The following is a 12,097-nucleotide window of genomic DNA, read 5'->3' as shown; positions in this document are numbered from 1 at the left end:
TATTGATAATGCATTTGCATATTATGTAGCACTCGATATAATGAAAGATGACGAGGATTGTGAACGAAAATATGTTGATGAATGTCGGCAAATAGATGATTGGGCAAAATGGAAAGACGCAATTAAATCTGAATTAGACTCATTGAAAAAACGGCAAGTATTCGGCTCTATAGTCCAAACACCGGAAAATATGAAACCTATTGGTTACAGATGGGTGTTTGTGAGAAAGATAAATGAAAATAATGATATCACAAGATACAAAGCAAGGCTTGTAGCCCAAGGTTTTTCCCAGAGACCGGGTATTAACTTTGAAGAAACATATTCGCCGGTCATGGATGGAATAACATTCAGGTATCTGGTAAGCCTGGCAGTACATAATAATCTTGATATGCGATTAATGGATGTGGTTACTGCCTATCTTTACGGCTCCTTAGACAATGATGTCTATATGAAAATCCCAGAAGGGATTAACATACCTGAATCATTCAAATCAAAGCCAAAAGAATCATATTCCATCAAATTACAAAAATCTTTGTATGGGCTCAAGCAATCGGGCCGAATGTGGTACAATCGTCTCAGCGAAAACTTAACAAAAGAAGGTTACATAAATGATCCTATTTGTCCATGTGTTTTCATAAAGAAAAATATGTCAGGATTCGTAATCATCGCTGTATATGTCGATGATCTCAATTTAATTGGAACTCCTGTTGAATATATGAAAAGGGAGTTTGAGATCAAAGATTTTGAAAAAACTAAAATTTGCCTTGGCCTGCAAATTGAGCACTTGGAAAGTGGAATCTTCTTCCACCAATCAAATTATACCAAAAGGGTACTGAAACAATTCATGATGGATAAATCACATCCGCTAAGTACCCCAATGATCGTCAGGGCACTCGATCCAGCAAAGGATCCTTTTAGACTAAAAGAGGAAAACGAAGAAACACTTGGCCCTGAAGTGCCATATATGATGCTATAGGTGCATTGATATATCTTGCTAACAGCACCCGACCTGATATATCATTTGCTGTAAATTTATTGGCAAGACACTCGACGACATTGGAATGGGATTAAGCACATTTTTCGCTATCTCAAAGGAACAATTGATCTCGGGTTATTTTACTCGAAAGATTCTCGACATGAATTAATTGGATTTGCCGATGCAGGATATCTATTGGATCCTCATAAAGCCAAGTCTCAAACTAGCTATATATTCACCTGTGACGAAACAGTGATCTCTTGGAGATCGATGAAACAAACTTTAACTGCCACTTCTTCAAATCATGTTGAAATATTGGCAATACATGAAGCTAGTCGAGAATGTGTTTGGTTGAGGTCAATGACTTAACATATTCTGAAAAATTGTGGGTTAATACCCGACGATAAAATTCCTCCGACTACATTGTATGAAGATAATACAGCCTGTATAACCCAATTGAAAGGGGGTTATATTAAAGGAGATAGAACGAAACATATTTTTTCACCAAAATTCTTTTTCATTCATGATCTACAACAGAATGGTGAAATAATGTGCAGGAAATTCAATCAGATAATAATTTGGCGGATATATTAACCAAGGCATTACCGACTGCAACATTTGAAAAACTGGTGAAGAAAATTGGTATGCGTCGGTTAAGAGATCTCAAATAATGCTCGGATCAGGGGGAGCAAATTGATAAAGAATGTTGTACTCTTTTTCCTTCATTATGATTTTTTTGTCCCACAAGGTTTTTTTTCTAATAAGGTTTTAACGAGGCACATTCTTTGTACAAAAGCATCAGGGGGAGTGCTACGAAGTATACACGTAAAAGATTCATGTATAAATATAGATGCTATTTTACATTTCCTACGAACTGTTGACGTATGTAATATGTGTGCATTATGCAGTAGGTTCAATTGTCTCCCAATTGCCTATAAATAAGACTGTGCTAAATGTATGAAATCTACCCCTCATTTTCACCATCACATCATTATCATACATTATCTAATATATATTATATATACATACATACAAACACACCATACACCACAACATATATATTTATATATAGATACGATTACATATATTATATTATACTATATTATATGATATTATATACAATATATAAAATAGTGGTTAGCTTAGAAATAATTAATATTTCAATTGACTAATCCTATAATAATATTACACCATAGTAAATATATATAGTATTTTTAAATAAACTTAATTTCGAATGCGCCCAGCAGCCGTCGTCTATGTGCTTTCCGTCCACCGCCACCGTTCACCATGTCTTCGCCCTTGCCCGCAGCCGTTCCCATCTCCATCCTTGTCTTTGTCGTAGCCGCAATCGTTTCGCTTATCCCCGTCCTTTGTCTTTGCCGCAGCCGTAATCTTTTTACTCATACTTATTATTGTCTCTGCTCCAGCTCATCCTCATTCTCAACTTCATCGGCATCGAACTCCTCTTCGTCAAATTTGTATTTGCTATCCTGAGCGCCTGTAGCTAAGTTGAAGGTACAATAATATTTCCAGTGAATCATTGAGTTTTTTCTGTTGGAAAACTTGATTAGGACATCCATTTCTATTTTGTGGTGGTGGAGTGCTGATTGTTTCTAAATGTTGGAAATGAATTCGTGTTTTAGAATTCTATACTTGCACCACAAGATTCTAAAGTCAGTTTCGCTCATGTCCATAGGTTAAGGTACTTCTGCATCAGTTCAATTTATTTGACATGTGTTTAGACAGAGGTTTCTATCTAAGCAGTTTGTCTCTTCTGAAATTTTGCAATCAAACAAACAATAATGTGCAAATTGAATGAAATTATGGTCATTGTGTTGATCTGCTGCCAGAGATGATTTGATGTTGCTTTTGATTGAGTAGAATGCAATCTTCTAAACTACAGTTCAATTTCAGTCTTAATGCTTTCATTGTCATCATCATTCCCCAGCCAGTGTACTTTTGGTTTTATTTGCCCACCGCCAGTGCTGTGAAGCCCTCCAGATTTTGCAGTTTAGGTATTCTATCTTTTTTTAATGTTTAAGTCATAGCTTTATCATTTTTGATGCATTTCTTTGCTTTTTTTTTTTTGAACTCAACGTATAACTTCCGCTGTTTTATTCTTTATAATGTAGATGGTTGCAAGCTTTTACAATAGTTTTAGTCTAATAAGAGGTGAGTGGATATTTGGATATAGACCAAACAAATACGGGTGTGCACTTTTATCTCTAGATAGAACTCAGAAGTTGTGAAATAATTCAACTAGAGGCATAATATGATGTTAAATTTATAAAATACATTGGATGTGTGTTAAATTTAACACTGCATGGGTGTTAAATTTTATGTTGTTCAACAATGTGATACATTTAGATCTGAAGGCTGTGATTAAATGATTTAACATATATTCATATCATATATTCTGGAAAGGTTACTGATTACTTGATGCAAGACTTAATTTTGAAATAAATGTGCGTTTATTTGATTGCCTTTGTTGTTTTTTTTATGTTTGATTGTTTTTTCTGTTTTTGTGCTCATCAAATCATTTCCTTATTGATTGAGTGAAACTTATGTTTGGGGGGCAATTCAGAGTTCTGAGATTTTCTGTCTATAATGCACAAGGCTAGGGGGATTTTTCGTATATGGTTTCCCTATTATTATGTTGTGTAATACCGGTCATATGTAATAAGAAATTGGTCCTATAGAGATTGATGATGGATTCTATTTCATTATGTTTAATATGTTTAGATAGTTGGATATTGCATCTGTGTAATGTACAATATTCATTTTGTATACATACTGGTATCAGGTTCTCAAGTGTCATTTGTATTAGATTGCCTTTTTGTGTAATTGCTTATGTACGCATATTAGCTTATAGATAGTTGGTTACAAAAGTTTTTTGTTTTTTTTTTGTTTTTTTTTTCTTCTAAGACCTATAGAAGTCAAGGGTTAGGAAAGATCAATATATAACTATATCCTCATATGAACTTATCAAAAAATTTATCCCCTCTCAATTGCTAAATAGCATTTGGTGCAAAGAATTTAATACATTCATCATCTACTATACATAAATGATCACAAATGGAAGGAAGTGTGATTATGTAGTTAGTTTGTTAATTTTGTGACATATAATATTGGTTTCTGTTGGACGTTGAAAATTCTGTTCTTTGTCAATTGAGGATATCATATAAGAGTAGTTATGATTTCTAAACAGGACATTACATTTTTTTTAACTGACTGTGTGGGTATTGTTTCTGTATAAGGGAAGCCATTGTGCAATGTGCTACTTTTTATTCACAGCAAAGAACCTTATTATATTGATGTTTATGTATATTAAAATATATATTTGGAGAGATTCTTTCTATTGTGGCTTTTTTTTTTTTTTTTTTTGTAACTATTATGCACCATTGTTTGTTTGTTCATCACTCGAGTTATACTGCATTTAAGTTTAGGGGCTTTATTCCAAAGGTAACATTACATTTTCTTTGTTGATCTTTATGTTGCATCGTCTGTTTTTTTTTTTTTTTTCAGATTGTTGTCTGGAGATATCTACACAGCTCAGATGTTTCCCCAAGATCCATAAGAGGATTTTACCTCTAATTTCAGAGCTAAAAAGAACTTCTGGTGTCTTTGCTGAAATCGCTTGGGCTGGTGTAGTATCCTATTTGCTGCTATACATGCTTGCGAGTCATGTGAGCCTTCTTAAATTATTATTTTGTTTTATGCCACTGGTTTGGTTTTTATTATCTGAAGATATTTTTCACTTCAATATGATGATTGCAACTTCAGAACGATACATCGCACAAGTGCCCTACCCTTTGCCATTTTTCCAACTACTGAAATGATCTGATTTTTTATTTTTTATTTTTCATGCATGCGTTTCAGAATGGCTCCAGGAGTTTCCAAGAAGCAAAGTCGCCCAGCATCATCGATCACTATCATTCATGATCTAATTCAGCAAAGCAATGATCCTTCTAACATATCGAGTCAAGATGGAGCAAAAGGTGCAACTACTAACTCCGATAATGAAGTGCAAGGTAGTTCACACTTTTTTTTAGTATCGTACGTTTTTGTAAATCGTAAATAAATCTACTTGTTTTAATAGTCAAACGTCATGGAAAGGCTAACGGATAAGGTACAGATAGATATGTCAAAGCACATGGAAAAATTCCTGTACACATCCCTGAAGAAAAAAGAAGGCCAACAAATAGGATAATGTCAGCAATGTTTTCAAATGAACTTGGCATCATTGCTCGGAACACTATTCCTGAAGGAACATCTTATTTTAGCAAGTTGGATGGAAAATACAAGGATGTTATGTTAGAGCGCATAAAGGTATTCTTATATGCTTCAATATGATAGTATTTGTTTCAATTCATAATAAAATTGCATTTAGAAAAATTTAATAGCAGTTTGATAAATACTTTTAGCCGTCATTCAAGTAATCTTTATGTTGTTTTCATACTTTTAGCCGTCATTCAAGTAATCTATAATTTTTTGTGCTAATTTTTCAATAGATGTAAATGCATCATTTGGTTACCCTTTCATAGTTTTCATGAAGTTTTTATCATTTTTCTTAGCTTTATTTATAGTATATTTGACTTAGAATATATATATGTTTGAACTGAAATACATGATCGATTTGATTTGATTGATGAAGAGCCGCAAGTTGTAAGGTTTGTAAATACCATACTTGGCAATCATTATAGAGATCATAAATGTAGGCTTCATAAAAAATGTAAAACTTGCATTAAAGACGAAAATTTATATGATTGGGCCCGTGCTAATCCTCCTAAAGAAATAGATTCAAAAGATTGGGAACTATGTTGCAATTTATGGGAAGATCCAGAATATCCGGTTTTATCTTCAAAATTGCAAACTAAATTTTAAGCTATAGTTCTTAAAATTTTTTCTAAATAGTAACGTCAAATGTCATTACAAAAAACTATTTATTCAATATGCTCCAAAATATTTTATGACAATGTTTCTTTATTTTGTAAACATAGAAAAAGTTTGCTCAGAATACTAAAAATAGGGCAAAGAATGATTCGAAGCACTATATGGGTTCCCTATCATTTGTTGTCGCTCGTCATGAAATGGTAGCCTTTCTTTTCTATATGATTATTCTCTTTATAGCATATGCAAAGAACACTAATCTAGAATATATGATAGGGAGATCCTGATCGTATTGAATTCTTTAGAAAAACATATAGTGGACCGGACAAAAATGCATTTAAAACTGAGTCGGAAAAGGATAAATACATATGAATTATATTTCTTTATTGGTCAAATGTTTCTTACTTTTCAAATGGTTGTTTACTAATACTTGTAATTATTGACATTAAAAAATGATTGGAGTCAACTATGCAAGAGTTGAGAGATTGTTCTGAAGAAATGAATGCAGATGAAATTGCTAACACTGTTCTTGGAAAGAAGTCAGGACGCATACCTAGCCTTGGTTTTGGCCCTAGGCCAATAGATTTCAAATTTGGAAGAGCTAAATCTTCTAAAATTTCTGATCATTTAACACATGAGCTTGAAGCAGTCAAAACTTTAGCGCAGTCCCAACAAAAGAAAATTAATTCGCAGGACCAAAAAATTAATGAGTTGAATGATATTGTGAAAATGTTATTGGAAGAGTGAAATGCAAATTATTCTTGGTAGGTAATAAGGTTATTTAAAATTTTTTCTTAAGTTTGTTTATATTATTGATAGCATCTTTATTGAAGAAACATTACAATATGCTCTATTTAGAGTTACTATGATATGCACATAATGCAATCTTTGTAGGACATTTTCTACTATATTATTTGTTAAAGTCTGTAAAATAGATTTGTGTTGATTTTGCTATGATGAGAATTAGTTTATTTTGTATACTAGTGAGAATGTATTTATAACTAGTTGGTTTAAAGTGGGTATTGATAACATGGTGCTAATGACATACATGTATATTTATTACTATTCAGAGCAATTACAGTGACCCATGTTTAGAGGGCGTCCCTAGCTGACTCGATTGAAAATTTTTATTCTTTGAAAATTTGATCTTGCAGTGGCTTATTTTTCTAGGTTCAAAATTTCTCCGTCCTTGAAGATGACTTGGTGCAAGCGATGTCTGCATCGATGCACTCCTTTCTCTCTCATATTTTTCACCTCTCTTTCTCTCTCATGTTTTTCATTTATCTGACACAGCCTTTTATTCTCCTCCTCTCTTGGTGAGCCCTAAAGCCTAATGAACCATTGCGTGTAATAAATAATACCAAACCTCCAAATTTATCATATACTTTAATACATCAGTTTTTTTAATCAGATAGATGCTTTTTGTTGGGCGGATCATTGCAGTTCCCCTTAGTTGGATGCTTTGTTCATAATTTTTTTTTTTATGAAGTAGGAACCGCAGCCGCAAATAAATCTCTTGTTCATAATCTTTGTGTGAGTTTGTGGTTGAGGTTGCTTATAATTTTGGTGTTACTTTATGGGATATAATGAAAAGTGGTTTATTTTGTATAATAGTAGAAATATTTGTGGCACTATATATTTATATTAACAAAAATGTTTGTAGTATGCTTATTTACATATAATATTAACTATTTACTTATATTATATTATGCAGATTCCTAATATTTACTTATATTATATTATGCAGATTCCTAATGGATTTCTATGGATTACTTGTTCATGCTTTAAAAACGTGAGCCTCAAGGATTGTGGCAAAAATATTTATTTGAACTTTCAGTTAGATATACTGGATCATAGTAGAAGTAAATATTTTAATTTTGAGTTTGCAATGGTTATGTTTGGATTGATTGGTATGACTATGATAATTTTTTGACTTTGCCATTTATTTTTAATATAATCATAGACTTTTTCTAGCATTATTGATACTCTTTCCGTCCCAATACAATAGTCTTGTTTACCATTTTTGTCCGTCCTAAAACAATTTTCATTTCCATAAATAATTATATCACTATAAAATTACCTTTAGTTTTTCATTATTATTACACAATTGTCACTACTTTGTATACTAATACACTCACAAAGGCAAAAAAGTCTTTTACTCATACTTTTTACCCAGTATCAATATAATATCAATATTTCTTAAATCTCGTGCCAAATACAATCCAGACTATAGTTCTTGGGATGGAGGGAGTATAATTATTTTTCTAGTTTTCAATATGAAAATCTATTTTTATAATTCATGTTCTAATGCAAGAATCCCATCTAATGTCATTTTGCTATAAAATCTTTCTTCGTAGCTAACACTTTTTTTACTACAAAAATAGAATTTTGTAGTGAAAACAATTTTCTTATAAAATGTTTTTTGTTGTAGCTAAAATGATTTTGTTATGAAAATTATATTTGTAGATATAAGCTTTTTTCTACAAAATCCAATTTTCATAGATAAAACCTTTGGTTATGAAAATCATATTCCAGTGCTAAAACACTTTTTCTACGGAATTTTATTTTCATAACAAAAGAATTTTAGCTACAAAATTATATTTTTGTAGCTAAATCTCATAAGCACACTTTCATTGCAAAAACTTTACCTTTCTCTATGAAAGGAAAATGTGTCGCAGAAAACCTATAGCTACGCGGTATAGGCGATAAAACATGTGACGAAACTCATTTTGTCACGAAAGTTTTTTTGCTACAAAATTATACATTTTTCTACAAATTATTTTCGTAGCTAATTCTCAAAAGTTTTGTAGTGTGATATGCACATTAAAAGATTTTATTGAGATTTTTCATGGACAACCCCCTCAATTTATATAAGTAGTTAGTCCATCGATGATCAATTTTTTCTCCTCCATCGGCAACCCTTTCCTTTCCTGAACATGCGGAACGTCTCGATTTATATATATAGCTAGTCCATCGGTGTTCAATTACTTATCCTCCATCGGTAATCCTTTCGTTACTGACTCACACTGTCATGTTTTCGTCTGCGAGTCTTGCTGCTAAGAGGATGGTCATTTTTAGGCGCATCGGTGATCTTAATATCTTTATGAGTTTAATGTTTGAGTTTGAGACAACTTTCAACACGTGGTATCATAGTATCCAGGATAAAAAAACAATTACTTTCTTGATTGTTGTGCCTAACAATTACACCAAATTTTCTCTTAATTATGTCAGAAGTTTATTTATTTTTTAATTATTTTTCCTTATTAATTTTTTATATAATAAGAAATTATATTCTTTACAAAATAATATCATATTGATATATTTTGGTAAAATTTTTTATGGGCAAACATCTTGAGTTTAATACAAAAGAAAATGTCATATTTTTATTTGCATTTTTGTTGTACATGCTTAAAAAAAAAAGACCTTCTAACTCGGACAAAAAACGAACTGAATCGGTGAGAAAACCCCAAACCTCAATAATAAAAAAATAACACTTTTGGACATGGAAAATTCAGATTTTACTATTCTATACAATTAACACAACAAAGAAGCATGCACAATTAGAAACAAGAAAGGGGTAAAATGGTAAGTCATGTAATCATCCGTACCACTATTCATATATATTCATATATATGGTGTTGATATATACTACTTGAATTGAAATATTATTTAATTTTAAATTTTAATTTACGAAAAACTATAATATATTTTTCTTAATATTATATATTTTTAAAATTTATTATATTTATAATTTGGTGTACTTTAATTGCTTATTATATTTTTTTATATATAAAAGAAATATATAGATGGGTGTTTGACCGATACGTTAATACATATATCTGGTATATTTATAATTTGGTGTACTTTAATTGCTTATTATATTTTTTTATATATAAAAGAAATATATAGATGGGTGTTTGACCGATACGTTAATACATATATCTGGAACGAAAAGAGTCGATTCGTGATGCTGAACCAGGCTTCAAGTGCTTTCTTTAATTTTGGTGCTGGTGAGAATCCAACGTATACACGACGACATTAATATATGAAAAGGGATGGATATGTATTTTACTTCATCCGAGGCTTTAATGAAAGATAAGAGTGAGGGAGTGAGTGGTGGTGGTGGTGCATGCTTAATAATAATAATGAACAGTACCCCACCCCATTTGTGCTTCTGCCAGGTTTTTAATCTTCTTGCAACTAATCACTAATCACTAATTACTACTACTATTTCTCAGATTCCCGCAAAGCACTGCTGCATCGCAGTCGCGTCACATCCACACCTAACTGTGGGGCAACCTTGCTTTTTTATTATTATTATTATTATTATTATTATTATTAATCATATCTTAAACAGCATTACTATTATTTTCCAATATATAGAGCAGAAAGTTAAAGGTAAAGAATTTCACTGTAAAACCCTAATTGATTGATTAAGCATGAAGTTGTATCTCTATCTATATAGTATTTATGAGTGGAGTGCAGATGATGAAGATTCCCTTTCCATCCACTCTCAAATTCATCAATTCCTCACTTTTTTCTCTCTCCTACATCTCCGGCGGCCATTCCTCCGATCCGCCGCCTCTTCATTAACTCCGATTCAATCAATGATCCATCCATATTATCAGTCCATTGCAAGATTCACCAGATACTCTTCCCCATTAATCCGAATCCACATATATAGATAGATAGATAGATATAGGAATTAATTAAGCAATTGTATTGTATTCATTCATGGCTTCATTCTATACCATGGCATTCACCATTCTCCTCTTCCATATTCGCCTCCATGGTAAGTAAGTGTTACTACTACTGTTACATGATTGATTTTTGGTTGAATTTTGTACTTCAATTGCTAACTAACGGTGTGTGTGATTGCAGTTGGAGCTGCCAAGTTCACATTTGTTAACAAATGTGAAGAGACAATTTGGCCCGCAGTTTTGGGAAGTCCGCGTCTCGACACCACCGGATTCGAGCTCCGGAGTGGCGCCTCCCGAGCGTTCCAGGCTCCGACCGGCTGGTCCGGCCGGTTCTGGGGAAGAACCGGCTGCAACTACGACCAATCGGGCCGGGGGTCCTGCGCGACCGGCGACTGCGGCTCCGGCCAGCTAGAGTGCAACGGCGCCGGCGCCAAGGCCGCCACTTTGGTGGAGTTCACCCTGGGGTCGGGCTCCATGGACTTCTACGACGTCAGCCTCGTCGACGGGTACAACTTGCCCGTGATGGTCGAGGCGAGCGGCGGATCGGGACAGTGCGCGTCCACGGGTTGTGTGGAGGACATAAACCGGAGGTGCCCGGTGGAGCTGAGGGCAGAGGGAGGCGGCGCGTGCCGCAGCGCGTGCGACACGTTCGGGACGGCAGAGTACTGCTGCAAGGACGAGTACGCGTCGCCGGCGTTGTGCAAGCCGTCGGCGTACTCGCAGGTGTTCAAGGGCGCCTGCCCCAAGTCCTACAGCTACGCCTTCGACGACGCCACCAGCACCTTCACCTGCACCGCCGCCGATTACGTCGTCACCTTCTGCCCGTCCCTTCCGAGGTATCTACAACTCTTTCTTGTATTCACACCCAAAACGTACAATTCCGATCTCCATTCCCCTAATTAACCCCCCGAACCCAATTCGCAGCCAAAAATCATCGGAGCCGGACGACGGCGCACCAGATGAGACCGGGTCAGGAGGAGCCGTGCCCGAATCCGGGTCAGGGTCGGGTCAGGAGGCTATGTTGGCAGACGGGTCGTGGCTAGCAAATTTGGCTACTGGGGCCTCCACTAGAACGAACAGCATTGATGCTGCTGCTCGGGCATTGGTACTCCTTAGTCTACTTGTACATCTCGCTTCAGGACAACCTTTTAGATTTTTCTAGCATTGATTAACGGCTCTCTGATGTTTTCATTTCAACATCAATCAATATTAAGGAAGGAGGCCAAAGTAGAGAAAAAATTCATGGAGGAAAGATTGAAGATAAATAAATGGAGACAAGTGAATTGGGTGCCCCGTACAAGTGCAAGTGTTATTCTTAACAGGCAAAATTGGCAACAAACAAACAAACCAACCTACATACATACGTAGTATCTCAACCTCTGGCATTTTGTATGATCTAATTATTCATCAACACATGACATAAAACAGAGGTTTACAGTGTTGGCTTATGGTAACACTGGCTCACATAATGCACCTAGCTTTTTCTTATCTAGTTTTTAAATTTTATTATTATTATTATTATTATTATTAT

At 34.2% G+C, this 12,097-nt stretch overlaps 1 protein-coding gene across 3 annotated transcripts; it reads left to right on the top strand.

Moving 5' to 3' along the window:
- The first annotated feature begins 10,330 nt into the window (after nt 1-10,330).
- Nucleotides 10,331-11,866, top strand: LOC127242103 (thaumatin-like protein 1). Of its 3 annotated transcripts, XM_051261467.1 has the most exons (4): nt 10,331-10,658; nt 10,748-11,402; nt 11,491-11,671; nt 11,781-11,866. In XM_051261467.1, exons 1-4 carry the CDS (start codon nt 10,601-10,603, stop codon nt 11,832-11,834), a joined length of 948 nt encoding a protein of 315 aa, XP_051117424.1. In that variant the 5' UTR covers nt 10,331-10,600; the 3' UTR covers nt 11,835-11,866. The 3 variants fall into 3 exon arrangements, with proteins under 3 accessions (XP_051117424.1, XP_051117425.1, XP_051117423.1); XM_051261468.1 differs by having other exon boundaries at nt 10,331-10,662; nt 11,491-11,866; XM_051261466.1 differs by having other exon boundaries at nt 10,333-10,658; nt 11,491-11,866.
- The last annotated feature ends 231 nt before the right edge of the window (nt 11,867-12,097 follow it).

The sequence above is a fragment of the Andrographis paniculata genome, unplaced genomic scaffold (genome assembly GCF_009805555.1).
Source record: "Andrographis paniculata isolate CXL003 unplaced genomic scaffold, ASM980555v1 Contig86END, whole genome shotgun sequence".
NCBI lineage: Eukaryota > Viridiplantae > Streptophyta > Magnoliopsida > Lamiales > Acanthaceae > Andrographis > Andrographis paniculata.
Note: the sequence above shows the minus strand (reverse complement) of the source record. Positions and strands in the feature narration are given on the sequence as shown.

Bases quoted from the DNA above. Each gene is read 5' to 3' on its own strand.
- LOC127242103 (XM_051261466.1), top strand. From the start codon at position 10,601: ATGGCTTCATTCTATACCATGGCATTCACCATTCTCCTCTTCCATATT. The intron at 10,659-10,747 runs GTAAGTAAGTGT...GTGTGATTGCAG, and splicing joins CTTCCATATTCGCCTCCATG to TTGGAGCTGCCAAGTTCACA. The intron at 11,403-11,490 runs GTATCTACAACT...CCCAATTCGCAG, and splicing joins TTCTGCCCGTCCCTTCCGAG to CCAAAAATCATCGGAGCCGG.